Source organism: Mobula birostris, chromosome 7, assembly GCF_030028105.1.
Source record: "Mobula birostris isolate sMobBir1 chromosome 7, sMobBir1.hap1, whole genome shotgun sequence".
NCBI lineage: Eukaryota > Metazoa > Chordata > Chondrichthyes > Myliobatiformes > Myliobatidae > Mobula > Mobula birostris.
The window spans coordinates 42098686-42124662 of NC_092376.1; the positions used below are offsets into that span (position 1 = coordinate 42098686).

Consider the following 25977-nt stretch of genomic DNA (forward strand, 5'->3'; position numbering starts at 1 on the left):
AACCAGCTGAATCTATTGCTTTGCTTTCTTTGCCGTATTTTCCATTTAATTAAACCCAGTACAATATAGTTCCATTTATAAAATTTGAAAATTATTTAATTACTTCATTTAAATTCCTGTTATCAAATATGCCTACAGTTGCCACAAGAGGCCTTGGACAGCAACATCAACGGGCCTGGTCTCCAGCTAGTGTGCTCACGTGGTACTTGTACATCCATAAACTACAGGAACCCCCAGGTCATGTCGTTTGGAGTAGGTAGTTTCAGCATCGACTATGGACCAAAGGGCCCATTTCTGTACAGTACTTTTAACAACTAAGTTGCAGATCATCAGGAAATGGGCTTTTATTCTCCCACAATTACATAAATGTAGGTGTTCTAGCCCTTTGTTCCTGCACCCAATAATGACTGATTAAAATTTTTCATCTTAATTCATAAGAAGCCAGTTGGAAAATATACTAGAAAGCCGCCAGCAGTAACAGAGCCCCACTTGTAACCGGCCCAGCAAGGTGGAAAGGTGCTAATGAACACACAAAATTAATACAAAATGAGAGATAGACATTTATTCAAGTTTATAGCAATTATGCCATGAACTCATATGGAATAGGCTCCAGCAGCTGTGGCATGTTGGCCTTCGTTCGCACAAAGTGTGCCTTCCTGGGCTCAGCAGGCTGAAAAGTAGAAAAACAACATTGGTTTCCTGGAATTAATTTTATATTGAGAGTTTAGAATCTAATCCAAACTGAAATCATCACATTACCCATAACAAAATTAATATTCCAGGTCACACTGGATTGCTTCAGAAACATTTTCTACATAAGGTTATTATACACACGCAGCTCAAAAAAGTTATCCAACTCTGTTCCTTACCACCAAAAAATCATGGTATACAAGGTTTGAACATATGCAGGTGTTTCAGTATCAACTTAAACATAAAGCTGTGTGTCACTGGGCGTGGAGAATGCACTTGCATTTTGACAAAGTAAAATAAATGATGACCAAAACAAAATCTAATGTCCATTGTCGAAGGCCTAATGAAAATAAATTCCTAACCATCACCCCTTTCAAAGTAAAACCTTTTACTTAGTTTTACACTTTAGTTTAACCTTGCTGGATTGACCGCACAATTCAAAATATCTGTTACAGTGACAATTTATGCCTTGAAATAGCAGCGTTATCAATAAAATGAAGTGGCCACTTTATTAAGTACCTCCTGTATGTTCCTATATTCTCTGACCTCTCTCATTAACAAAGTATTTTTGCCCACAGAACTGCTGTTCAGTGGATTTTTTTTTTTGTTTTCTGCACCACTCTCTGCAAACTCAAGAAACTGCCATTCAAAACCACCCCTCTAGGCACCAAATTCGTTCCACGGTCAGTCACTTAGATCACATTTCTTTCCCATTCTGATGTTTGATCTGAACAACTGAATCTCTTGACCTTGTCTGCATTTAAGCTGCTGCCACACGATTGGCTTTTTTAAGTGCACTTGTGCATTAACAAGCAGATGCACAAGTGCACTTAATAAAGTGGCCACTGAGTGTAAATAAAACTAATTCCAACCATTCAAATATTGATATCCCACTTGTGCTTTGAATGGTCACCTAAAATTTAATTTGCACGGGCATCTTACCTTCCGCTTCAGATCAACCCAAGTCCCCTTTTCCTTTGCCTCTTTCTTTGCCAGTTCATTTGCTTTCACACGAAGCAGAAAACTGTCTCTGCTTTTTGAATGTTTAATATGCTCCACACGCACATTAATTCTTTTGGCAAGGATCTTGCCCCTAGGATACAAATCAAAGCAAATGAAACAGAGTGCCACTACAACCAAAACAATTTTAAGATGTGTACAATGTTATATGATTGAGCATATTATATACAAGAAACTCTTTAAAGATAAAAGCAACTGCTGGAAGAACAGAACAGTGCATTATAGCGGGGAAGTAAATGTAAACATTTCAGGTTGAGACATCAACTGAAAACATTGATAATTCTTTCCACCTCTGTAAATGCCGCTCTGATGAATTCTTTCATCAGTTTGCTTTTTTGCTCCACATTCCATCATCTGCACTCTTATATCTCATTTGTTTAACAGAAAGCTACTCCAAATTTTAACTAGTAGAATGCACTTCAATTATGCAAGTTGCTTCAACTCTTTAATGCTTTAAGCAATGGCTGTAGACTCAAGCCAGTTCTATCATAGGCACAACCCTGCTTGCCAGAGTACACCTTCAGGAGGTGGTGCACACATCATTAAAGACCCTCACCACCCGGGACATAACCTCGAGGTGGTACAGGAGCCACAAGACCCACACTCAATTTATTTATTTTTAAAAGAACAGCTTCTACCCCTCCACAAGTTTCTGAACAGTCAATGAACCCACAAACACTACTTCATTAGGTCTTCATACTACTTGCTTTTGTAAATTTTAACAATTTTGCCTTGCACCGTACTGCCGCCACAAAACAAATTTCATGACACATGATAGTGATAAGACTGATTCTGCAGAAACAATGAATAATAACCGATATTTTAGAACTCAATTTACAGCTACACAAAACAAGTACAATAGTACTAACTGGGCTTATGGCACAGAATTCTTTGCATGTTTTGGACACAACTTAAAATATATTGGGGAAAGCCGAATTTTGTTTATGTTTTCCCAAGGACAGACCAAAAAGTATCACACGATTCTTCCTGTCAACTTCATAAATGTCCCCTGTGGTAGAAACCAAGTAAAATACAGTATACTTGGGTTTTATAAAAGGATACTTTACTCTACCCCACTTGAATGACCAATGAAGACACATGTCTTATTGGCAAAGTGAAAGGGGCAACATGAAAGTTTACATTTATGCCACAAAATTTAAAATTTATATCTGCGGCAGTTCATCTGTTGAATTCTTCCAGATGCACCACTCACTCCCTTGCTGTCTACATCTTGTTTCTCACACTTCTCTCCACACACCCCACCTTCTCTCAAGGCTTCCTTTCCTGGGTTCACAATATGGATGACAACAGAGACCATACAACCCTCTCCACCAATCTGTCAAAGAACTTCACTGGGCACCCAACTGTTCAGATTCTGATGGAACAGCATTTGTCCCATTAGTTCAGAATGAGATCCTGGGGTGCAGGGTGCAAGCTGTTATGCAGCTAAAGCCCAGATGTGTGCTAAGTATGCAGCCAGAACTAGGGTAGGGATTCAGAGCACCAGTGCCAGGAACATGGGTAGATCTGTAGTTAGAGCCAGAGAATTTCTATTCCCAAAGCTGAACCGGGAAATTAAAAAAGTAAAAGCACATTTGGGTATTAACAGGAATAATACCCAATCCCAAAAACAATCCAGCAGTAAAACAAAGGATGCTGAACTACCACAAGTTTTGTTTATTTCCCACAGAACAGTCCACTATTTCTCCAGTCTTTCAGCAGTTTAAAAGAAAGACAGCACCAACTTTTACACTTAGCTGCATCTCAGCCAATCCCAATGCCATAATGGATTCGAACCAGTTGCATTATTTTTAAACACTAGGAAAGCCAATCTACTGCCTAGAAAATTTCAGTGTGACGTCAATATAACTATCACACTACCTCTTACTGAAAAAAAATTGTTTTCTATCTTGTATTCTACTTATTAATCCCAAACATCAAATCAAAATAATTTCCATCTTTATCAGAAAGACTAAAGTACACATTTACCTGGTTCTGCACCCATTAAAACCCACTTATAGCAGGCAGGAACCCTCAACAGATTTCCGTGTCCAGACTTGCATCATTCACTCATCCTTCACTAATCACTTCATCACTAGCCTTATTTTCCTCCCTGCTTTTACATCTCTTCATGGTCCCAATCTACTCTAACTCCAACACTTCCATCTATATCAAACCACATGCCTGAAAGGGATATACGAACACATGAGATCACAGCCAACTGGTTTCTCCACCCAACATGGTCCTTTAAGGAATGGCCACCCAATTCAGCAAACTTTCACATAGACTGCCAAGTAACTCATGACTTAATGTCAAATCTCTGATCAAACTTCTGTAATGTTGAAATGTCTTCCAACGTTGAAATAAAAACACTGAATTTTTAATACTCACTTGACTTGCTTGTTGATAATAATGCCCACAGCATGTTGTGTAACATTATAAACTCTTCCAGTCTTCCCGTGATAACATTTGTGAGGCATGCCCTTCTGAACAGTACCTGTGCCCTAAACAGCAAGGTAGTTTTTTGTTATTTCTGAAGATCTATGAAGCAAAATTCAATTAAGGTCCATACAGAAGACAGCTTATACAAATAAAATACATTGCTCAAATCTTTTCATCTGCTTTTCTACATTTAATGGGGGGGGGGGGCAAAAGATGCTTCTCCATTGTACAGATGAACTAATGTATAACTGTGCTGTAGAATTGGCTTGTAAACAGAATGAAGAGGAAGCAGGGAATAAGGAAAGAATTCCGGTTTGCGAGGTTTGTTTACGGGGTGGGGGGGGGGGGAAGAGAGGAGGGAGGGACAGGGGACGATCATCACTAACAGCAAGATTCAAGAATGCAGCAGCGCCCAGTATTGGTGGAACCCCAGAGCTTTCAGCTGCAGAACTCACAGGATTGGTGGTAAGGAGAATCAAACTTGCAATAAGCAAACAGCAGCTGCAAATTGAGCAATCCCGCTTAGTAACCCTCAAGGTTTATTTTGTGCAATTAGCCACATGGCCAATATATACATCACAAACCAAGTAAGAATTATTCATCTCAGAACCACGTCTCTGGAGACTGGGCTTATCACTGCCATTTGCAATATCTATTAATTTTTAGGAATTGTGACAATTAAAAAGTTGAAATGTGAACATTTAGAAAAAAAGGCACAATCTAAATGGAATTTTCAGCACAAAATCATTTAAAGATCATTAACAAGTAAACTCAAACCTCAGAGCAGCATCTGATACTTATTAAACTCAGACCTCAAAAACAATTAAGTACATTAATATTTCTTCAAAAATATTTTAAATGCCCTTTTTTCAGGTATAACTCCCAATTAAAAATGTAGAATTTCTGCACTGAACTAGCTTATTTTACCAGACCCTACCAAGATTCCACTTAACAGCAATAAAGACAATAAATACCTTGATGTCAACAATATCTCCCTTCTTGTATATACTGAAATAGGTAGACAGGGGGACAGGTCCTAAAAGACAGAATTTACAACAAATTAAATACACATAGAGGTTACTATAATAAACAATCCAATACAACGAAATAACAGTTTCATTTCACCATAGTTAAACGGAATTTCCTAGGTGTCCCCAAACAGCAGATGTAGGATATACTGGCCTGTGGCCATCAAACTTTACAACTCCTCCCTTGGAGGGTCAGACATCCTGAGCCAATAGGCTGCTCCTGGACTTATTTAATAATTTACTGGCATAATTTAACTATTTATGGTTCTATTACTATTTATTATTTATGGAGCAACTGTAACGAAAACCAATTTCCCCCAGGATTAATAAAGTATGACTATGACTATATTTCTGTAGGCATTTCAATGCCAGTCTTGCAGCACCAGGCGCTAAAACCCAATCTCATCTTCATGAAATTGCACGTTTGCTCTGCGTCCCTGGGTTTCTTGCAGGTGTCTAGTCTCCTCCCAGACCCCAAAAGGCATGCAGGTTGATGGGTTAATTGGCCCCCATGAATCACCCCTAGGGTATACAAGTGGTAAAATACAAGGACAGTTGATGGAAAACAGAAAATAGCATTAATGGTTGATTGTCAGTCTGGATTCTTGTGGGGCAAACAGCTTATTTTTGTCCTGTAATTCGCTCCAAGGCAAAATGATTACCGCAGCTTCCAATTATCAGAACATGTTTGAGAACTGTACACACGGTGTTGCTCAATCGTACTCCAACACAAGTCAGATATGCATAATCAGAATGAGCAAAGAGAGATACACTTCAAGCAAGAACTGAGAGAAAATAAATTTAATGTAGGTAGGTCATGTTTCACTTGAGGGCTAATGGGGAAGTGAAATTCCTACAAAGCATTTTGTATTTCAATTTTCTGGACAGCCAGTTGAAAAGAAACTTTTTTTTAAACCTTTAAATCACACCAATTCCACGACAGCAAATTTCATTCTGCATCTTAATATGTGCATAGCAATTTGTGAATTCTGTAACATTCAATTCCCATTACTAAATGATTAATACAGGACATCAGTGCAACTGCACCTGGAGTACTCCGAACAGTATTGGACTATGATTGCACTGGAAGCAGTTCAAAAGTGGTTTACTAGACTAGTACGTGGAATGAGCACTTTGACTCACGCGGAAAAGCTGAACACGGTAGGTTCACATTTGTTAGTGAGTTCATATACATGCCTCTCCGAAATGATATTGTATTTGTAAGTAGGATGCCGTGCACAATCCTGATTTGATGGAGACAGACATGAGAAGCACGGAGGAACATCTGGAGAAACTTCTGAGATGCCCGCTTTGCTGCTGCTGCTGCTACTGTGCGATCCAGAATCTCCAGAGGGGAAGGCCCCAAATCCTCGGCTTTGCCTATTGCCAGGGTTGAAGGGCTCAGCAGAGATGATGCTCGGTGTCGGAGGCTCGAAGTTTTTCGTCGGACTTAAGAGTCGACTGTGGTTGGGCGCTTCCAGGGTGCTGCATCGGCAAGTTTGCCGTGCTGGAAGCTCATGGCAGGGAGTTTTTCTTCTTCCTACCGTCTGCGGAGATAATGGGACTTTCGAGAGACTTTGAGACTTTTTTTTACCATGCCCATGGTCTATTCTTTATCAAATTACGGTATTGATTTGCATTGTTGTAACTATATGTTATAATTATGTGTTTTTTTGGTCAGTTTTTCAGTCTTGGTTTGTCTTGTGTTTCTGTGATATCATTCTGGAGGAACATTGTATCATTTCTTAATGCATGCATTACTAAATGACAATAAAAGAGGACTGTGTGTCCTCATAATCTAATCTAAGTGAGCTGGTATTTTATTGAAAAAAAAAGACCCCAAGAGTGGACATCGAGAGAATGCTTCCTATAGTGCAAGAATCTACAAATAGAATCACTATTTAAGAATAATTGACTGCCTATTTAAAAAACAATGCTAGGCCAACATTTTTTTTTGTAACAGCTGTGTCTCGGGAACACTTCTTCACACACCTGTGGATACAAAGTTTTTGAAAAGTAAGCCACAGGTAAACAGATACTTCATTAAAGGGGTGAAAGGCTAGTCCAAGTAGAATCAAACTAAAAATCTTCACAAATGGTGCAGCAGACACAAGGGCCTACTCCTAAATTCTGTGCACACGAATCATCTAATTTTCTATGAAATATTGAAGGGAATAAGATTTTATTAGTCAATTTCCAGAATATTCATTACCTTTAAACATTCCACTAGGTCGATTTTAAATCAAAATTAACCAAAAACTCTAAAATGCCAAATGTTCTAGTTGCTCTCAGTACCGGTGAAATAATTAGTTCAACTTGCCCCACAGGGCAATCAAAAGAGGTTAATCATCATCGAGCACTAGTTTTTTTTTGGAATCTACATAATGATATTGTCTACCAAATATAAAATAAAAAAGGGTAATGAATCAGGAATTATTTCATTGGTCTTGAATAAAAAAAATCTTCAAATGAGTGAAGGAACACCATGTGGTGTACTTTCGATTTATCTTCCTCTGTTCCCCAACAGTTGATTTCAACTTACAATTGATGTCAGTTTCTGTTTGTCATTGCATAGCACAAAATAAGAACCTCTGCAACTCAGGTTTTCTCACAAAGCGCTTGATAGAACGATCAGTGGTTGTTTAAAAGAAAACAAAGTTCTCACCATGCTTGCGGAAAGGCCTTGCGAACATGTATCGCGTTCCGCGCCTTTTACCCTTGGTGTTAGTCATCTTGAAGGTTCACTGAAAAATGAATGAACGAGATTTAATTCATTGAAACCCCTCGAGAGGTACTGACAAAAAAATACATTTTATACTGAATGGTTTCAACGAGCGAATAAATTAAACGAATCGAGGGAACGTAGTTAACCCTAATCAAGGCTAATCTCAGTACTCCATCCTTACCAGCCCGGGTCCCGATGTTTGGCCCGGACGACAGATACCCCCATCGTTACCTCTCCCAAGTTAACCCAGGATCGACCATCCCCCCCACCACCCGCCGCCACATGTCTGGGCCTCTGACCCAGTTCTCCAGCGCAGATACCAGCAATCAGGCCGAACCCCGATCACCATCAATAGTCCGTCAAATTATAATATTATAAAACTTCATCGAAGCCAAAACCCCCACTTCTTTGCTATTTTTCGACTACTTTATCCTCTTTCAAAGCCCAGCTCCTGCCGGCCACTACCTGCGAGATGGCGCCGCTCCGCGGAAAGGGCAGATGGGGACCTCATACTCCTTACATGGCAACTGGTGGCTGGCCATTCTCCGCCTGATCAGGAAACCCTATTCATTGGAGACCCTTTTGGTTTGAAATTTAATATTATGTGTGCAAATGCACATAAACCTTTGCTCGTATTTCAACACCACATGATTTTTTTAAAAAAACGTCGCAGGATGTGTTTTCAGAATCCAGCTAGTCGGGAGTCACATGACTCGTGGTTGGGGTGGGGTTTGCTTTACTTGTGCTGAGATGGCTCACTTGGAGATGGGAATACTCAAAGGATTGTGTTCAATATAAAATGCGACTTTTGTGGCCGTGAATAATCTCAGAGTCAGTCTAGGTGTTTCCTTAACAAGAAATATCTATGAATATTCTCGTTATAGAAGATTTATTTAGTATGAGTGGGCTTGGACTTTACAAAAAAAAACAAAAATCTGAGGTAATATTTAATTAATCTACGTGAAATGTACGAAATCAAACTAAATATGAATATAGAACATCCTGTTTCAAGTTCATATTGCAATAGTGAGAGTGCAATCGTGTGAGTTTTAATGTAACTGAATGATTTCATTGGTTCTTTAGAATCAAAATTCAACTCTGGGTGAGAGAAAGCCCAACTGAGTTCAATATGCTCTTGCAGCTGCTCACAATGACATACTGTATAACAAAAACAACTTAACTTACACAGACCCTCTGACGTTGAAAAATATCCCAAGGCACTCTGATGAAAGCTAATCAAGCTGAAATTTTAATTGTTGTTTCTCTCTCCAGAGCTGCTTCCTGGCCTGCTTTGTATTTTCAGCATTTTCTGTTTCATCCCAAGACTCTTAACAGGAATATTATCAAAAGTTCACAACCAGCCATATATTAGATCACATGCTAAAAATCTGTCAAAGAGATCGTTTCTTAGGGTATTCTTAAAGGAGGAAAGACAGGTAGATAGTGTTTGGAAGGAAATTACAGAGCTTGGTCAATTAGGACTTGACTTCTTAACATGAGAACAGTACAACACAGGAAAAGGGCCTTCAACCCACACTGTGTGATACAGAATTAATTTAACTAGTAATTAAATGCCCAGCTAAACTACTCCCTTATGCCTGTGCTTTGATCATCTCCTTACATTCTTTGCACATTTGTGTGCCTATCCAAGAATCTCTCAAATGCTTCTAACATATTTGTTTCCACTACCAACCCTGGCAGTACATTGCAGACAACGACCTCTCTGTTAAAAACTTGCCCTGCACATCTCCTTTGGACCTACCCCTCTCACTTTAAGTGCATGCGCTCTAGTAGACATCTTGATCCAGTGAAAAAGATACCATTTGTCCATTTTATCTATGCCTCTGATAATCTTATAAACTTCTGTCAGGTCATCACTCGGCCTCCTTCACTACAGAGAAAACAGCCCAAGTTTGTCCAATCTCTCCTTATAACATGTGCCCTCTGATCCAGGCAGCATCCAAGTAAACTTCTTCTGCACCCTCTCCAATACCTCCACATTCTTTCTATAATGGGAGTACCTCCTTTACCTAATGACACTTAGGGGACCTAAATCCTTCTGTTCGAGGCCTAGCCTGCAGATTTTGATAGAGCTCGTTTTATTTATAATGCCAGAGTCTCCAAATAGACATAATAAACTTACTGTCATACAAATAGTTTAAGTTCCTAGCTCTATTTTCCACCTAATGCTTTCAGTGAATCCATAAAAGATAGCAAACATATCAAGGATGTGTTCTGCTTTGTTATCAAGTACCCATAGAGTCAGAAAAAATGACAGCTACATTTATGCATACAGGAAAATGGTAAATACACCACTTTTCACAGACCTATGGCAGAATCTAATGCTGGATTTGGACAACTGTTTTTCAACTAAAGTAACAGCTTTCTCAAGAAGACAGTGTGATATATCTTTATTTCTTGCTGCAGGAAGCCTTGAAGATTTTCTGCTGCAAATGCCAGCCTCCAGAACGAGAAAGTTCCTCAGTTCAGTCTGGACCATGTCTGTTATTTGTAAATGATCCCAATGCCAGAAATACATTTGAGGTTATTTTAAATTTAGCCCCCATGGATTAAATTTAAAATAACTATTACTTCCAAACTCAAATTAACTGAGAGGGGTACATCTGCCCTACTCTATCAAAAGATTAGTCCATTCTCAAAGGAACTCCATTCTCAAAGGAAGCTGTGCCTGTTCTTTCTGAAAGCACCGAATCATGATATACCTGAAGCTACATAAAGGAAACCAGTATTTTGCAATTGCTCAGAAATTGTAGGATTGCATCAACCAGACCTATGAGGTATGATGCATTTCATTTGATTATGGCAAAACACCTTTACAGTACGCAATGCGTTCTTTTCTAATTTGAAGATAAAGTCTGGTTGACAGCTTTTCGGAACACCATTACTCAGCCCCTCAAGCCTGCACCAGCTTTTCAATATGATCATAGCTGATCTACCAGACGCCTCAAGTCTCCTTCACTTCTCCAAAGCCCTCAGTTCTCTGATCTTTCAAAAATTGATCTATCTTCTTAAATACTTCCAATAATCTAGTCTCTACAACCTTACGGGTGTAGAATTCCAAAGATTTACCACCCTCTGTAGCTATGGTTCCAAAAAGTGGGTGGTATCATTTCTAAGGTGGGAATAAAGATAAAGGGGGTGGTGGCGCTTGGTAGCAAGGTGGGCAGCTGAGGGATTGCAGGCTTAATTTAAGAAATTAATCACTTATTATAAGTGTTCGATCCTCCATGCCTCATAATTGATTACAATGATCACATAATCACCTCATATCTTTCTAACCCACCATTCACTTGGACTTTCCTCGAAGCATTAAAAGCAATGTGACACTTCTGACTTGGTATATCATGAGTAATCTGGATTGAAGAAATTGTGTTATTTCTGGGCCTAGCCCGCGCATTATTGCTGTTTACTACTGTAATATAGTGTTAACTAGTATGATTCACATTCTCTAACAACACAGTGATGTAATTCCTGTGAACTGGGGTATGGCATTGGATGGCTAATGTTCAGAATCTGCCCTTTTGAATGGCCTTGACCACATTTCTCTAGCCCATAGCCCAACTGAGATATTGCTACGCTTCTTTAGGTACCTTCCATCAGAGAGTCAGGCTTTGCCTGATATTTGATGACATTACAGACATCCCAGAAGTTCTGGGAGTTTCCCACATATCGATAGTGGCTCCCTGATGCTTGGAAATTATATACAATATTCTGGAAATCGATTTTTTGAGAAAGAAAGGGAGAGGGAGAGCAAGCATCCTGATTGGTCTCTCTTCGTGCTAAGAGTGGTCCCCAACCACCAGGCCGCAAGGAAACAATATGATTTGGCGATATGAAACAATATGAGTCAGCTGCACCTTTCCTCGTTCCCTGCCACGCCCACTGTTGAACGAGCGCACGCGAGGTCATTACCCACGCATCATCCATGTCAGCGTGGGAGGATCAACTCCTCGAGCTTGCAAATGACAGCAGGCTGAAAAGTATGTTTGACATAACGTCTCTGCCGGCATTCCAGATCAAAGTCAAGGCTGAATATCCTGAGGTAGCCACGAAAGCACTGAAAACGTTGCTTCCATTTCCAACATAGCTCTGCAATGAATGCAACGAAAACTAAATTGTGGAGTAGACTGGACATAAGGAACCCACTTCGAGTATCGCTGTCTCCCATCACCCCTCGATGGCACCGTCTTGTTGCAGGGAAACAAGCCCAGGCCTCCCACTGATTCAGCGATATTGGTGTGTTGCAATGATTTTATATGTTCAGACGGGGAAAATATGCGCTGTGTGTTTAATATCCAAACATAACTTAAAATGTGATGATGCTATTGACTTATAATTGACTTATCACTATATTCATGCGAGGAAAATATGCGCTGTGTGTTTAATATTAAATTCGTTAGATAAACCCTTTTAGAAACAAAATTGAGTGTATTAGCCACTTATAAATGACTCATAGTTGACTTATCACCTATATTCCGGTTGTGATTAACAACCCCCCCCCGGGTCAGCCGGTCTGCAAGAATATTGTCAATATTAAATCAGTACGCAGTGCAAAAAAGGTTGGGGACCCCTGTCCTACGTGATGAGGCCAAACTCCCTGTAGACTTGCTTAAAGTTGTAATAGAATAAACATGATAAAGTACATATTTTAATGTCACATTTTCTGCATATACCCAACTTGGTTTACAGATTAGACAAAATCACTAAACAAAGTATTACATACACCCTTGGAGGTAGACCGGGTGGGGGGGGAGAGTATGGAGTTCCAGGGGGCGGAGGTGCTACCTCCCTGAAATGAGTTTTTGCAGGGAGGGATTTCTGACATTATAACCTTCCCTTTATTGATTACAGTGCTTGAGGTTGGACTTAAACAACAGGCAATAGCCAATGTGTCTGTTGTGTGAAAAAGTTTTTTCAAATGAAGCAATGAAACTGTCCAAACCTTTCTCCTCAAACCTTTGAAGAGAATACACTCTGACAAAGAAAGCAAGAAACTTGCTTATTTTCAGTTACTTCGTGAACATTTCCAGAAATGGAAAACACTTCAAAACATGTTTGCCTGCACTTCACAACAAAACAGTGAATATTTGTGTGCTTCATATAACATTTCATTGCTCATTGCTAAATCTGGAAAGCCCCATACTATCGGAGAAGAACTGGTTCTGCCAGCAGTAAGGGAGGTTCTGAGTGCAATTTTGCATAAATCACCAGACCAAATGATTAAAGCGATTCCACTCTGCAATAACTCAGTTCAAAGAAGAATTGATGAAATGTCTGAGAATGTTGAAGACCCATTTTGCAACATACTTAGGACAACAGAATTTTCTCTGCAGTTGGGTGAGTCAACTTTGCCAGGCAACAAAGCTTTGCTTCTCGGTTATGTTCACTTCATAAAATATGAAAGCATGGTTCAAGAGCTGTTATTTGCAAGGGAACTAGAAACAGGTATGAACAGGGAGTCAATATTTCAGGTTGCTGAGCAATTTTTCAAAGAGGACATCCCACTCACCAACATTCCTGCTTGTGCAACAGATGGTCACTGTCAATGATAGGATGCCACCGTGGGTTTATTACTTACTGGAAAAAAAGCTGTCCTAATATATTTACAATTCAATGTGTAATTCATAGACAATATCTTGTCACAGAAAACCTAAGCAATTGGCTGCACAAATCATTAAATACTGTTAACACAGTGGTAAGTAAAATCAAGTCCCATGCTGTCAATTCTTGACTACTTCAAGAGTTTTGTACTGAGAATGATGAACAGTTTAAACACTTTCTGTTCAGATGGCTTTCAAAAGGAAACTGCCTGAGATGCTTTTACGCACTTTTTGAAACTGTGATAAAATTCTCTGAAGATTCAAAATCTTCATTCAGTAATCAACTCAAGAATATTAGGCACAACAATGCTTATTTGTCAGAATTATTTGCGGTGTTTAATGAAATCAACTTTCATTTGCAAGGAAATGATGTGAACCTCAAGTCAGTCATCTTCACATTTCTGTCCAAGTTAATCCTGTTTAAGTGCAACATTTTCCAATTTCCCCGCATCTGAGTAGGAACAGAGAGAAAGAATATCAGATGCTGTATACTGTGCCCACCTTGGTGAGCTGCAGAAAGACCTGAACCAGATTTCAGGATCTTCTCTTGATCCATATTCTAGACTGGGTAATAAATCCATTCCTGAAGACTTACAATGAGGAATTAACAGGAAGAATGAAGGAAAAACGTGTCTTGCTACAAAATGACTTTGAACTAAAACCGAGGTTAAAAAATTATGTCATCTTTTGGTTGCAGAAAGAAATCTCTGAATGCCATCCTGCACTGTGTCAAAATGTTCTTTATTGCCTTTCCAACATCATACTTAGCAAAGTATTGTTTCAGTGCAGTTGCCTAACTTCTTTCAAAGCAACAAAACAAACTGCAAATTATGGAACATGGGGGTCTGAGACTTCTTCTCGATCAGAGGCTCATTCAGCTTGATACTGAGAAGCTGATATCACTGCACAAAGCCCATGCATCTCATTGAAAGGTAAAAAAGCAATGAAGTAGTGAATAGTTGGACTGCTAATGTACGCTCTAAAAATTGTTAATGAAGATTGATTTACCGTGATGAAATAATGAAATAATTTTATTTGTAGCTTTAAAAACCACTCCACCTGGAAGTTGCATCCAAGCTACACTATGCTCTGTTATGCTCTAATATATCACTGTTTTGCTGAGTCAAAATCCTGGAAATTGCTCCATTACGGGCAATCCACCTCAAGGACTAATATCTCTCTGTTTTGTTTGACCAGTCAGGGTTGTTAGCCCTAAGCTGAACATCCAAACCTGGAGAACAGGTGGACCACTCTTAGTCTGGCCTCTACCCTTTGACCTGTTTGGCATGGATGACCCTACCAAAAACCAGAGCCTAAAGCCCTGAATCCAGCCAACATAGCCCTCTGGGTCATTGAGGCACACAAGCCTCCAAACCCTATGACAAGGTTGTGATCCTCTTGGAGGCCAAGGATTAATGTTGTCCACCAAATATAGAAATATGAAAGAGTCTTTGGGGTGACGTACTAAATCCTCTCAAACACCTTACAAACTAGAGCCACTAGTATGCATTCTTCATGATCGCATCAATGTGTTGGAGCCCAGGATAGATCCTCTGAGATGCCTGACACCCAGAAACTTAAAGCTTCTCACACTTTCCATAGCCTCAATAAGGTTCGGTGTGGGTTCTCCCGACTTTAACTTCCTGAAAGCCCCATTCATTTTCTCTGTCTTGCTGACACTGAGTGTGAGGCTGTTGTGACATCACTCAACCAGCAGATATATTTCATTGTATGCCTGCTCATAGGCATCTGAGATTTTACCAACAACAGTGGTGTCATCTCTGAAGTTATAGATGGTATTTGAATTAGCCACAAAATCAATAGTGTAGAGAGAGTAGAGCAGTGTGCTAAGCACACATCACTGAGGTGTGCCTGTGTTTATCACCATTGAGGAGGAGATATTATCACTGGTATCGCTGACTCTGATTCCCCAGTAGGAAAGTCAAGGATCCATGGCAAACTGAGGTTCAAATGCCCAGGTTTAGAAGCTTGGAGATTAATACTGAGGGGATGATAGTATTGAAGCTGAGCTGTAATCTATAAACAGCGGGCTGAGCTATATTTTACTGTTGTCCAAGTATTCCAAAGCAGAGTGGAGAGCCAGTGAGATTGTGTCCACTGTAGGCCTGTTGTGTCAGTAAACAAATTGCAGTGAGTCCAGGTTCTTGCTTAGGCAGGCGTTAATTATAAAATATCCACCTTCTCTAAGTACTTTATTGTGGGAGATATGAATACCACTGATCAATAGTTGTTGAAGCCGTACACCCTGCTCTTCTTGGGCATTGGTATGATTGCTGTCCTGGGAATCTTGGACTGCAGCACTGAGAGGTTGAGGATGTCCTTGAACACTCCAGTCAGTTGTTTGGCACAGGGTTACAATACCCAACCAGGTCACAATTGGGGTTGATGCCTTGTGAGAATTCATTCTCTTACAGGGTGCTCTAATTCAGTCTCTGAGACAGAGATCATAGGGTTGCCAGATGCTGTGTGGATTTACAAAGGCATCATGTCATTATCCCTTTCACAGCATGCATAAAAGGTGTTGAGCTCACCAGGGAATGAAGCAGCACTGTCATTTAAATTGTTAGATTTTGCCTTGTAGGAAGTAATGGCATGCAAAACCTATCTCAGCTATTGTCCATTTGAATTTGTCTCTAACTTCACATGGAATTGCCTTTTCACTCTCATAATGGTCTTTAGTAGATCGTAACTGGATTTCTTATAGTTTCCAGACTGCTGGTGTTAAATACCAGAAATCTAGCCCTCGGCCGACTGTGAATTTCCCGGTTCATCCAGCACTTCTGGTTTGGGAAAAGACGATATGTTCTCAGAGGCACACATTCATACAGTCAGGTCTTAATGAACTTGGTGATGGCCATGGCATTTAAGACCACTGATCCAGGATCCTACAAGAATTCCAGGTTTGTCCCTTGGAAGGTCACCAGGAGAGCGAAAAGGCAATTCTGTGTGAAATTAACACAAAGTCTACAGAAAGTAGTGGACACAGCCAAGTCCATTACAGGCAAAGCCCTCTACACCATTGAGCACATTTACATTGAGTGCTGGCACAAGAAAATAGCATCTATCATCATGGGCCCCACCATCTGTAGCTCTCTTCTCTCTACTACCATTGGGCAGGAGGTACAGGAGCCTTAGGTCCCACACTACCAGGTTCAGGAACAGTTATTACCCTACAACTATCAGGCTCCTGAACCAGTGTAAATCACTTGACTCACCACAACTCTCAACTGATTCCACATCCTACAGACTCACTTCCAAGGACTCTACAACTCATGTCTTCAGTAATTTTTTTATTTGCACTATTTGTCACCGGAGATCACAGAGAACGCTCTTTTTTCTCCTCTCATATATGGAAAATACTACATATATCAATATACTGCATATAGATTAAAATTTACTGTCAAACTTAATTTTCATGAGAATGTACGAGTAGGACACAGCGAATCCCTTGAAGTAAAACTGATCCATCAGTGTTAAAAAAACTTCCTTTTAACACATTTATTTTACAATTTGAGGTGATGGAATTCTGAAATGAGCTGGATGTTTGTAAATCAGTGGGTGGACCACATGACTCTTCAATCCACAGATCTGGACCATACATGACATTCAGACTGAATAGCAAGAGCTAATACTGTTGACTTTTTGATATCCTTACCTTTGCTTACAAACATATCTTGGAATGCTTTGGATAGCGCAATAGAACCCAGATCCAGTGAGGGATCTGTTAATGTTTAGGTAATAATGCATACTGAACGACAATATCTGTAAAGGTCAAATGCCAAGTAAAAAATACAGAATCAGAATCAGGTTATTATCACAGGCATATATTGTGAAATTTGTTAACTTTTTATATTGTGAATTTTTTAAAAAAGTAGTGAGATAGTGTTCATGTGTTCAATGTCCATTTAGAAATCGGATGGCAGAGGGGAAGAAGCTGTTCCTGAATCGCTGAGTGTGTTTCTGTACCTCCTTCCTGATGGTAACAATGAGAAGAGGGCATATCCTGGGTGGTGAGGATCCTTGATGATGGAAGCATTTTTCTGAGACACCACTCCTTCAAGATGTCTTGGACACGATGGAGGCTAGTGCCACATGATGGAGCTGACTAATTTTACAAGTTTCTGCAGTTTACTTTGTTCCTGTGCAGTAGCCCCCCCTTCCCCCCCATACCAGATGGTGATGCAGCCAGTCAGAATGTTCTCCACGATACATCTGTAGAAGTGTTTGAGCATTTTAGGTGACAAATCAAACCTCCTCCAAACTCCTATAGCCACTGTCTTCCCTTCTTTATAGCTGCATCAATATGTTGGGACCAGGTTAAGAACATAATAACATAAGAATGTCTTCAGAGCTTAGGAGGACAATGGCACCTAACAACAACTCCTTTGCTTGCATCTTCAGAAATAGCTCTATTTCTATCTTTGATATCTCTTTTTTTCCTTTTCAAGGTCCCTTTGAAGGCCCTGACCTGGAGTTACACGCTGACTTTGGCTCTTTGCAGAAATGGACCCGCTCTCGGGGCCTCACGACTGGCTGTTTCTTGATATGCCAAGGATGCGGCCTGGAAGACTAGGGCGCCTTCAAGGTGCTGGATTTTCGTGGTTCTAGAGACGGGTGGATTCAGGGCCGTGCCACCGCCTGATGTGTCGTGGGAGACGGAAGATCGTAAGCAGTGAGCTGGCTGCTGGCCGTGATCCCAGAGACCTGAGTTCTTTGGGCACAGAGCTCGGAAAAAGCGACGTAACAGATTTTTAACACCATAAATCAGTGAGTTGATTTGCTCTGTCTCCCCTGTCGCTGTGAAACGGGGACACCTCTTTTTCCCTTATTAGAGAGAGAGGGAGGGGGAGGGGGGGGAGAGAGAGAGAGAGAGAGAGAGAGAGAGCGCGCGCGCGCCTTTGGTATTTCGAATACCAGGTGAACGAGTAGTCTTTGGGGTACCACAAGTCTGTGGCTTTATTGATGTTTTGCTGCACGCTTAAGTGCCTGATGGGGGGGGGCGCCAATGTTGGGGAGGGGGTGTTGTTGCTTTGCTGCTGCTTATGCATGGGAGGGGCGAGCTGGGGGGGCCTTTGGGGTTCTACCATTCAACTATCATTAATTCTTTGGGGCACTCCTCTGTTTTCATGGGTGTTTGCAAAGAAGAAGAATTTCAGGATGTGTATTGTGTACATTTCTCTGACATTAAATGCACCTATTGAAATAGGAGCAGGAGTGGTCCATCTGGCCTGTCGAGCCTGCTCTGCCATTCAATGAGATCATGGCTGATCTGACCATGGACTCATCTCCATCTACCTGCCTTTTTCCCATAACCCTTAATTCCCCTACAATTTCCCTAAGAGATATTGACAACCAGGAACTTGAAATTGCTTATTCTCTCCAATTCTGATCCCTCTATGAGGATTGGTTCGTGTCCCCTCATCTTACCCTTCCTGAAGTTTACAATCAGCTCTTTGGTCTTACTAATATTGAGTACAAGGTTGTTGCTGTGACACCTCTCAACTAGATGGTATATCTTACTCCTGTACACCCTCTCATCACCATCTGAGATTCTACCAACAATGGCTGTAAATGCCAAATTTATAGATGGTATATGAGCTATGCCTAGTCACACAGTCATGGGTATAGGGAGAGTAGAGCAGTGGGCTAAGCACACATCCCTGAGGTGTGCCAGTGCTGATTGTCAGCAAGGTGGAGGTGTTATTACCAATGTGCAGAGATTGTGCTCTTCTGGTTAGGAAATTGAGGAACCAGTTGCAGAGGGAGGTACAGAGGCTCAGATTCTGTAGCTTTTCAATCAGGACTATAAGAATGATGGTGGTAATCGCTGAGCTGCATCCTGAGATAGGTATTTGTACTGTCTGGGTGATCCAAGGGCCTGTGGAGAGCCATTGAGATCACATGCGCTGTAGACCTATTGTGTCGATAGGCAAATTGCTGTGGGTCCAGGTCCTTGCTGAGGCAGGAGTTGACTCTAGCCATGACCAGGCCTCAGAATGTTCAAAAAATTTGCAGTGAGAAATTCCATCCACAAATCCGCATGTTTATCTTGATATCAATGAAGAACAGGATTGAGTGAGGATCTGAGAGACATCATAACCATAACCATCCTTGAGAAAGGTGACAAATCTCACTGTAGCAACTGCAGAGGGAGCTCCTTGCTGTATGCCACAGGGGAAGCCATGGACAACCAAGGTCATCTTCAGCTGTCACCTCCTAATGGCCGAAGAAATGCTCTTCAAATGACAGTGTGAATTCCATCTAACTTTAGGCATCGTGGAGATGATGTTCATATTGTGATGTTTCCAAGAGAATTGCAGACATCACCAACAACCAATTGGGCTTTACTTTGCCACATTAGATTAAATTCAATTCATTTATTGTCACATACACAGGGTGCAATGAAATGCCTTGTTCGCACGAAGCTCAGAGTAAACATTATACATGGTGATAATAAATACTAAAAATAAATCTGATAGCGAGTGCAAAACAGCAGAATGTAGACACTGCCCAGTCTAGCATAGGTTCATCACATCCTTCCTTCCATTCAGTACATACTCATCTGCAAAGTTGACAGCAGCTCTGAGGATGTCACCCACCCTTTTTCTCACCATTTATTTTTCTTTCTGTAACTTTCTAGGGGAAGATACAAGAGCTTGAAAGCTTGGATAAACAGACGCAACAGCAGCTTCTTCCCCACTGTTATTACCTTTTTGACCCAATCAGCTCTTTCACACCACCTTTCTGGTGTGGCTGCCGCTCCTCAAACCCTGAACATTGTCACTTTGCACTACTTCAGCTTTCACTGCTATATGTGTGTAGTGCACCATGCCATAGTTTTACACCCGTCCCTGTATTTATAGTTGTAGTTATTATTACCATGTATACCATTTACTCTCTGAGCTTTACGCATGCAAGGAATTTCGTTGCATTCTGGTGTATATGGCAGTAAACTAATCTGAATGGTGCAAAGTTCGTAATGAACTCTGAAGTGGTAAAAAAAGAAATGCTAAATTTAGAACAATAGAATGCTTGACAATAAATACTCACTGGAGCATTTCAACCATGAGAAAATCTGCTGGAGATCCAAAGCAGCACACACAAAATGCTGGAGGAACTCAGCAGGCCAGGTACCATCTATGGAAAAGAGTAAACAGTCAACGTTTCGAGCCGAGACCCTTCATCAGGACTGGAAAGGAAGTGAAGAAGTCGGAGCAAGAAGGTGGTGGGGAGGGGAGGAAGAAATATAGGGTGGCAAGTGACAGGCGAAACTGGGAGGGGGAGGGGTGAAGTAATTGGATGGGAAGTTGATTGGTGAAAGAGATAAAGGGCTGGAAAAGGGGAATCTGATAGGAGAGGAAAGAAGGCTATGAAAGAAAAGGAATGAGGAGCTGCACGAGAGGGAGATGATGGGTAGGTAAGGAGATAATGTGAGAGAGGGAAACTGGAATGGGGCATGGTGAAGGAAAAAGAGGTGCAATTATGGGAAGTTTGAGAAATCGATATTCATGCCATCAGGTTGGAGGCTACCCAGTTGGAATATAAGGTGCTACTCCTCCAACTTGAGTGTGGCCTCATCATGGCAGGAGAGGAAGCCATAGACTGACATGTCAGGATGGAATGGGAAGTAGAATTGAAATGGGTGGCCACAGGGTTGTCGCACTTTTTGAGGCGGGCAGAGTGAAGGTGCTGGATGAAGCAGTCTCCCAATCTATGTCAGGTCTCACCAATACACCCCACCGGATGCAGTAGATGACCAGATGATCCCAACAGACTCACAGATGAAGTTTCACCTCACTTGGAAAGACTGTTTGGGGCCCTGAATGTTAGTGAGGGAGAAGATGTAGGGGCAGGTATGGCATTTCTTCTGTTTGCAAGGATAATTACCATGAGGAAGATCAGTAGGGAGGGACAAGTGGATAACGGAGTTGCATAGGGAGCAATCCCAGCGGAAAGCAGAAAGTCGGGGGGGGGGGGTGGAATAGAAGGATGTGCTTGGTGGTGGGATCCTATTGGAGATGGCAGAAGTTACAGAGAATTATGTACTGGATGCAGAGGCTAGTAGGGTGGTAGGTGAGAAACCCTATCTCTGGTGTGGTGATGGAAGGGATGGAAAAGGCAGATGTGTGTGAAATGGAAGAGACACTGGTGAGGGCAGCATTGATGGTGGAGGAAGGGAAGCCCCTTTCTTTGAAGAAGGAGGACATCTCAGTTGGTCTGGAATGAAAAGCCTCACCCTGAGAGCAGATGCAGTGGAAACAGAAGAACTAAGAGAAGGGGGATGGCATTTTTACAAGTGGCATATGATGCCATTGACCAGGCGGGTCTGTGTAGCATCTTCTTCAAATCTACTACTCACAAGAATTCATCTTCAAGCCATGATCGTAACTAACTGATGCACAGTGGCACCAATCTCAGTACAGGCCAGTGTGATACAAAACTGCCATTGTCCTAAACTTCATTCCAATCTTTGATGTTGCACTGTTGCACTTTACTTCCCACTAGCTCATGCTGACGTGAAACTAATCTACAGAACCAAGAGGAAGCTTTCAGACTTTACTCCTTAAAGACACACACCTCAACTTCAGTAACTGAGCTGATGTACACTTGGAACATTTGAATTTACTCAGATTTGGAGGCTGAGCTCCAAATGATAAATGACTGAAGCAGAGACAGGTTGGCACCAACACTAATATCCACAAAGCAAAGATCCTCTACCAACCACTGTACAGCAATACTCTCTGTCATTAACGTCCTTTATCTTCAGAGCCAGTTCTCAGCGAGGAACATCTGTAATTAACTTTTACTTTCAGTATACAATCTTAGCCTTTTACTGTCTGAGAAAAAGGGTGTTTGAAGATCAAAACCTCTGACCTAGCACAAAACTCATATTTTTCTGGGCGTCTGTGATCTCTGCCAACCAAAACCAGAATCAGAACTAGGTTTAATATCACTGACATATGTCATGAAACTTTATTTTTTGCAGCAGCAGTACATTACATTACATAATAAAAAAGCTGTGAATTACAATAAATATATAAAAATTAAACGAGTAATGCTAAAAAAAAGCAAGAAAAAAGAAAAGAATGGGGTAGTGTACACATGTTCGTTGTCCATTCAGAAATCTGATGGCGACAGGGATGAAGCTGTTCCTAAAATGTTCAGTGTGTGTCTTCAGGCTCCCATGATGATAGCAATGGGAGGAGGGCATGTCCTGGGTGATAGGGGTCCTTAATGATGGATGCTGTTTTTACGAGGCATTGCCTTTTGAGGGTGTCCTCGATACTGGGGAGGCTAGTGCCATGATAGAGCTGGGCTTGACTTTGCATCTTTCTGCAGCTTTTTCCAATCTTTTTCAATGGCGCCTCCATTACAGATGGTGATGCAACCAATTAGAATGCTCTTAATGGTACATCTGTAGAAATTTGCGAGGGTTTTTGGTGACATGGCAAGCTAGATCCATCATGGGCACTAGCCTCCCCGATTCGAGAACACCTTCAAAAGGTGATGATTCAAAAAGCCAGCAGACAGCATCCATCATTAAGGATCCTCATCAGTCACAATAATGCCCTCTTTTCATTGCTACCATCAAGGAGAAGGTACAGAATCCTGAAGACATACATTCAACATTTTAGGAACAGCTTCTTCCCCTCCACTGTCAGATTTCTGAATTTCTGAATGGACAATAAACCCATGTACCCTACTTCACCACTTTATTCTTTTATTGCTCTCTTTTTGCACTATTTATTTAATTTAATTTTTACATATTTTTGTACTTTATAGCTTTTTTATTATCAAGTATTGCAATATACTTGCTGTAGCAAAACACCAAACTTCACCACATATGACAGTGATATTAAACCTGATTCTGAACCATTTGCCAGGCCTGGTTTAGCCACTAAAGTGTGTTATCCCTTGGGAAGCCAGCAAAGTGGAGCCACTTCAAACACAGGGTATATTCCCAGGAGAATTGCTAGAACAGAATCCAGTGCCAGAACTCCCCTGTTTATTATTGACTTCAATTTTTTTTGCAGGCTCTTTTAATTACATATTTGAACATATTTTGCCATGATATCAAAGGCAGTCACTTCAATTACTTCTTTGGAATTCACATCTATTTTTTGATAACAGCTGTAATGGAGTATGTTGTGAATTGAAGTTGAAGTTCTAGGTTGGCATGAATGAGAGAGTTATTTGTTAATAAGTGGTACTTAGTATCACTGTCAACAACTGCTCGTATCATTTTTCTGATAACCAAGAGTAGGCTGATGGGCATTCATTATTTATTTTGGATTTCTCTCTGCATTTCTTTGTTGTGAATTTCTATGAAGAACTTTTTCAAACATTATAAATCATTTTGAGTGATGTTATTTGAGAGATATGCATAGGTCAAGCGCTAGCGTATACTAACTCGTAATATCACTGAATCTTTTACGTCTGAGAGAAAAGAAGAGTGGTGATTTGATGTTTCATCTACCACCTTCGTTTTAGTTTAGATATCTGATTTCAAGTCTCCGAAATGGGGCATGGAACACATAATTTTCTGCCCCTGGCTATAGGCCACAGTCGACATTTTGGATTGAAACCCCTCATCTCAATAGTGAGTCTATATTTATTTAAAGGGCCTCAACCCAAAATGAAGACCAACCATTTCTCTCCATAGATGCTGCCTGACCTGCTGGGTTTCCCCCAGCATTTTGTGTATACCTCCAGCTTCCAGCACCCTCAGTCTCCTGTGTCCCTACTAACAAATGATGTGTGCCAATATAACACCATTGTGGCTAATTAGAGTCTGCTTTGATTTAGATAAACTAATTCCCCTGCTTTATTTACAACTGATTATTTTTTTCTTCATATCATGGCATGTGTCAGTGTGATAGTAAACTTGATTCTGATTCCAACATTTACCAAAATTCTTTCTTAGCTATTTGAAAGATACGTACTGCTCCTATATTTTGGAAACTAATGACCGGGGGGGGGGGGGGGGTGGTGGTGGAGGGGAACAAGTTGAATGTTTTTAAAACCTCCCTGGAGGACACATTATGTATCGTCCCCACTGACTACTGGGAGTCCCGTCTTTTGACCGCTCAAAGTAGAGAAGGAGCACTGGAAACGGCAGTAGGAACATCGAAGTCCACAGTAAATGACAGAAGGAGCGCACCGCCTCACGAAATACCCTCTCGTCTATCTCGATGGACACTTTCTGCCCCATCCATGGCAAAGTCTGTAGGTCCCACATCGGTTTCATCCGTGTGAACTTAACACCGATTTGGAAGGAGGTATCACGGCTCCCGAGGGACGACCTGAAGAAGAGCATGTGTATTGTCAGCCAATGAATCACAAGCCCGCATTTAATACTTACAGATGTCACTGAAATTGCTTACACTTGCTCTCTGTTGTTTATCTCTTTTATGAATGCATGTGCTTGAGGAATGCGTTTGCAGTGCATGGGGCGGGTGTTCAGCAGCACCACGGCCTCAGCGTCGTCCACACTGTCCCCGCCCATAATTGGAGCCGAGTGAGCGGATGAAACATGGCGCTGGACGGATGGAAATACTAATGACAGTCGGAAAACTCGCTTCCATTTGTACCATGGTAGGTGTCCTGCGGGGTTCACTCGCTTCTGGTTCTACAACAGCGGCGGCTTTGTCAGCGGTTTCCCGGTGTCGAGCAGGCCCCGGGGCCCAGCCGGCTGCTTGGCTGCCAGGTCACTGCTTCACTCCCAGTCCAGGGCTCCACTCCGGCCTGATGGCTGCTGACGGGCCAGGGAAGCAAACGAGATAGGCATAGTCATTAAGATACATGGAGGAAGGAGGCCTAGCCCCTTGCAGCCGGGGTCCTCAGTCCCGCAGTCTCTCCCCGTGTTCGATCTGGCCTTCCCGGAGCCAGGCGCTGCAGGAGTTTCAACCAAGGCCGGGAGGCAGGTGCAATGAACGGGCAGCCTAGCGCATCGTGTGTGGACCTTACCCGCCAATAGTCTGGCTGCAACCCTCGTGTTGGAAACTTGGCTGTTCTGTATTCAGTTTTATAAAGCTTGGGGACGCTTAGAAAGTACAAAACGTATTTCCCCGGGTCTGCCAAAGTGCAGGGTTGAATCTACAACAAGACTGGCACTTTCCTAATGGAACCACCCTGTCAAGCTCCTCCTGATAACCTTATTTTGGATTGTTCATGAAAGTTCTCAAATTCAATTGGAAACCATCTGTAATTGATTTAGTTTGCATTTTCGCAATAGAAAAAGCATATACCAGCAGTTTTATTTGTGTCTTGGGGTTTATAAATTAAACTCAATTTTACTGTTATAAGTTGCAGTATAATTTGTGGTTTTAGTCAAACAGGACCTTTTTAAAATTTTCCAACATCAGTGCTATCACTTTCAATTTTTGTAATAAAAATTGTCTAAATTTACTTCGTAAATAGAATATCACGT

At 41.2% G+C, this 25977-nt stretch overlaps 2 protein-coding genes, 1 long non-coding RNA gene and 1 other non-coding gene across 5 annotated transcripts in view; 1 reads left to right on the forward strand and 3 right to left on the reverse strand.

Moving 5' to 3' along the window:
* Positions 1–547: 547 nt before the first annotated feature.
* On the reverse strand, positions 548–8465 carry rpl21 (ribosomal protein L21). Its single transcript, XM_072262986.1, has 6 exons — positions 8371–8465; positions 7846–7924; positions 5127–5188; positions 4102–4214; positions 1633–1783; positions 548–670 (listed from the first exon to the last, which is right to left on the reverse strand). The coding sequence occupies exons 2-6, from the start codon at positions 7910–7912 to the stop codon at positions 581–583; spliced, it is 483 nt and encodes a 160-aa protein (XP_072119087.1). The 5' UTR covers positions 7913–7924; positions 8371–8465; the 3' UTR covers positions 548–580.
* Positions 2711–2838, reverse strand: LOC140201043 (small nucleolar RNA SNORA27). Its single transcript, XR_011886770.1, has one exon. It is a non-coding gene; the product is annotated as a small nucleolar RNA SNORA27 (small nucleolar RNA).
* A 5416-nt stretch (positions 8466–13881) lies between the features above and the next one.
* Positions 13882–25410, reverse strand: LOC140200146 (uncharacterized). Its single transcript, XR_011886569.1, has 4 exons — positions 24932–25410; positions 24709–24850; positions 20598–20684; positions 13882–13977 (listed from the first exon to the last, which is right to left on the reverse strand). It is a non-coding gene; the product is annotated as an uncharacterized lncRNA (long non-coding RNA).
* usp12a (ubiquitin specific peptidase 12a) overlaps positions 24845–25977 on the forward strand; it is a 73303-nt gene continuing 72170 nt past the window's right edge. Inside the window, exon 1 of one of the 2 annotated variants that reach the window (XM_072262987.1) lies at positions 24845–25142. In XM_072262987.1, coding sequence (XP_072119088.1) covers positions 25074–25142 — 69 coding nt within the window. In that variant the 5' untranslated portion in view covers positions 24845–25073. The remainder of the gene's footprint in view (positions 25143–25977) is intronic. The other variant, XM_072262988.1, reaches the window with a different exon arrangement.

Coding starts and splice junctions, on each gene's coding strand:
- rpl21 (XM_072262986.1), bottom strand. CDS start 7,912: ATGACTAACACCAAGGGTAAAAGGCGCGGAACGCGATACATGTTCGCA. Junction 1,784..4,101: donor ATTATCAACAAGCAAGTCAA/GTGAGTATTAAA, acceptor TTTGTATCCTAG/GGGCAAGATCCTTGCCAAAA. Junction 671..1,632: donor GGGTTGATCTGAAGCGGAAG/GTAAGATGCCCG, acceptor TCTACTTTTCAG/CCTGCTGAGCCCAGGAAGGC.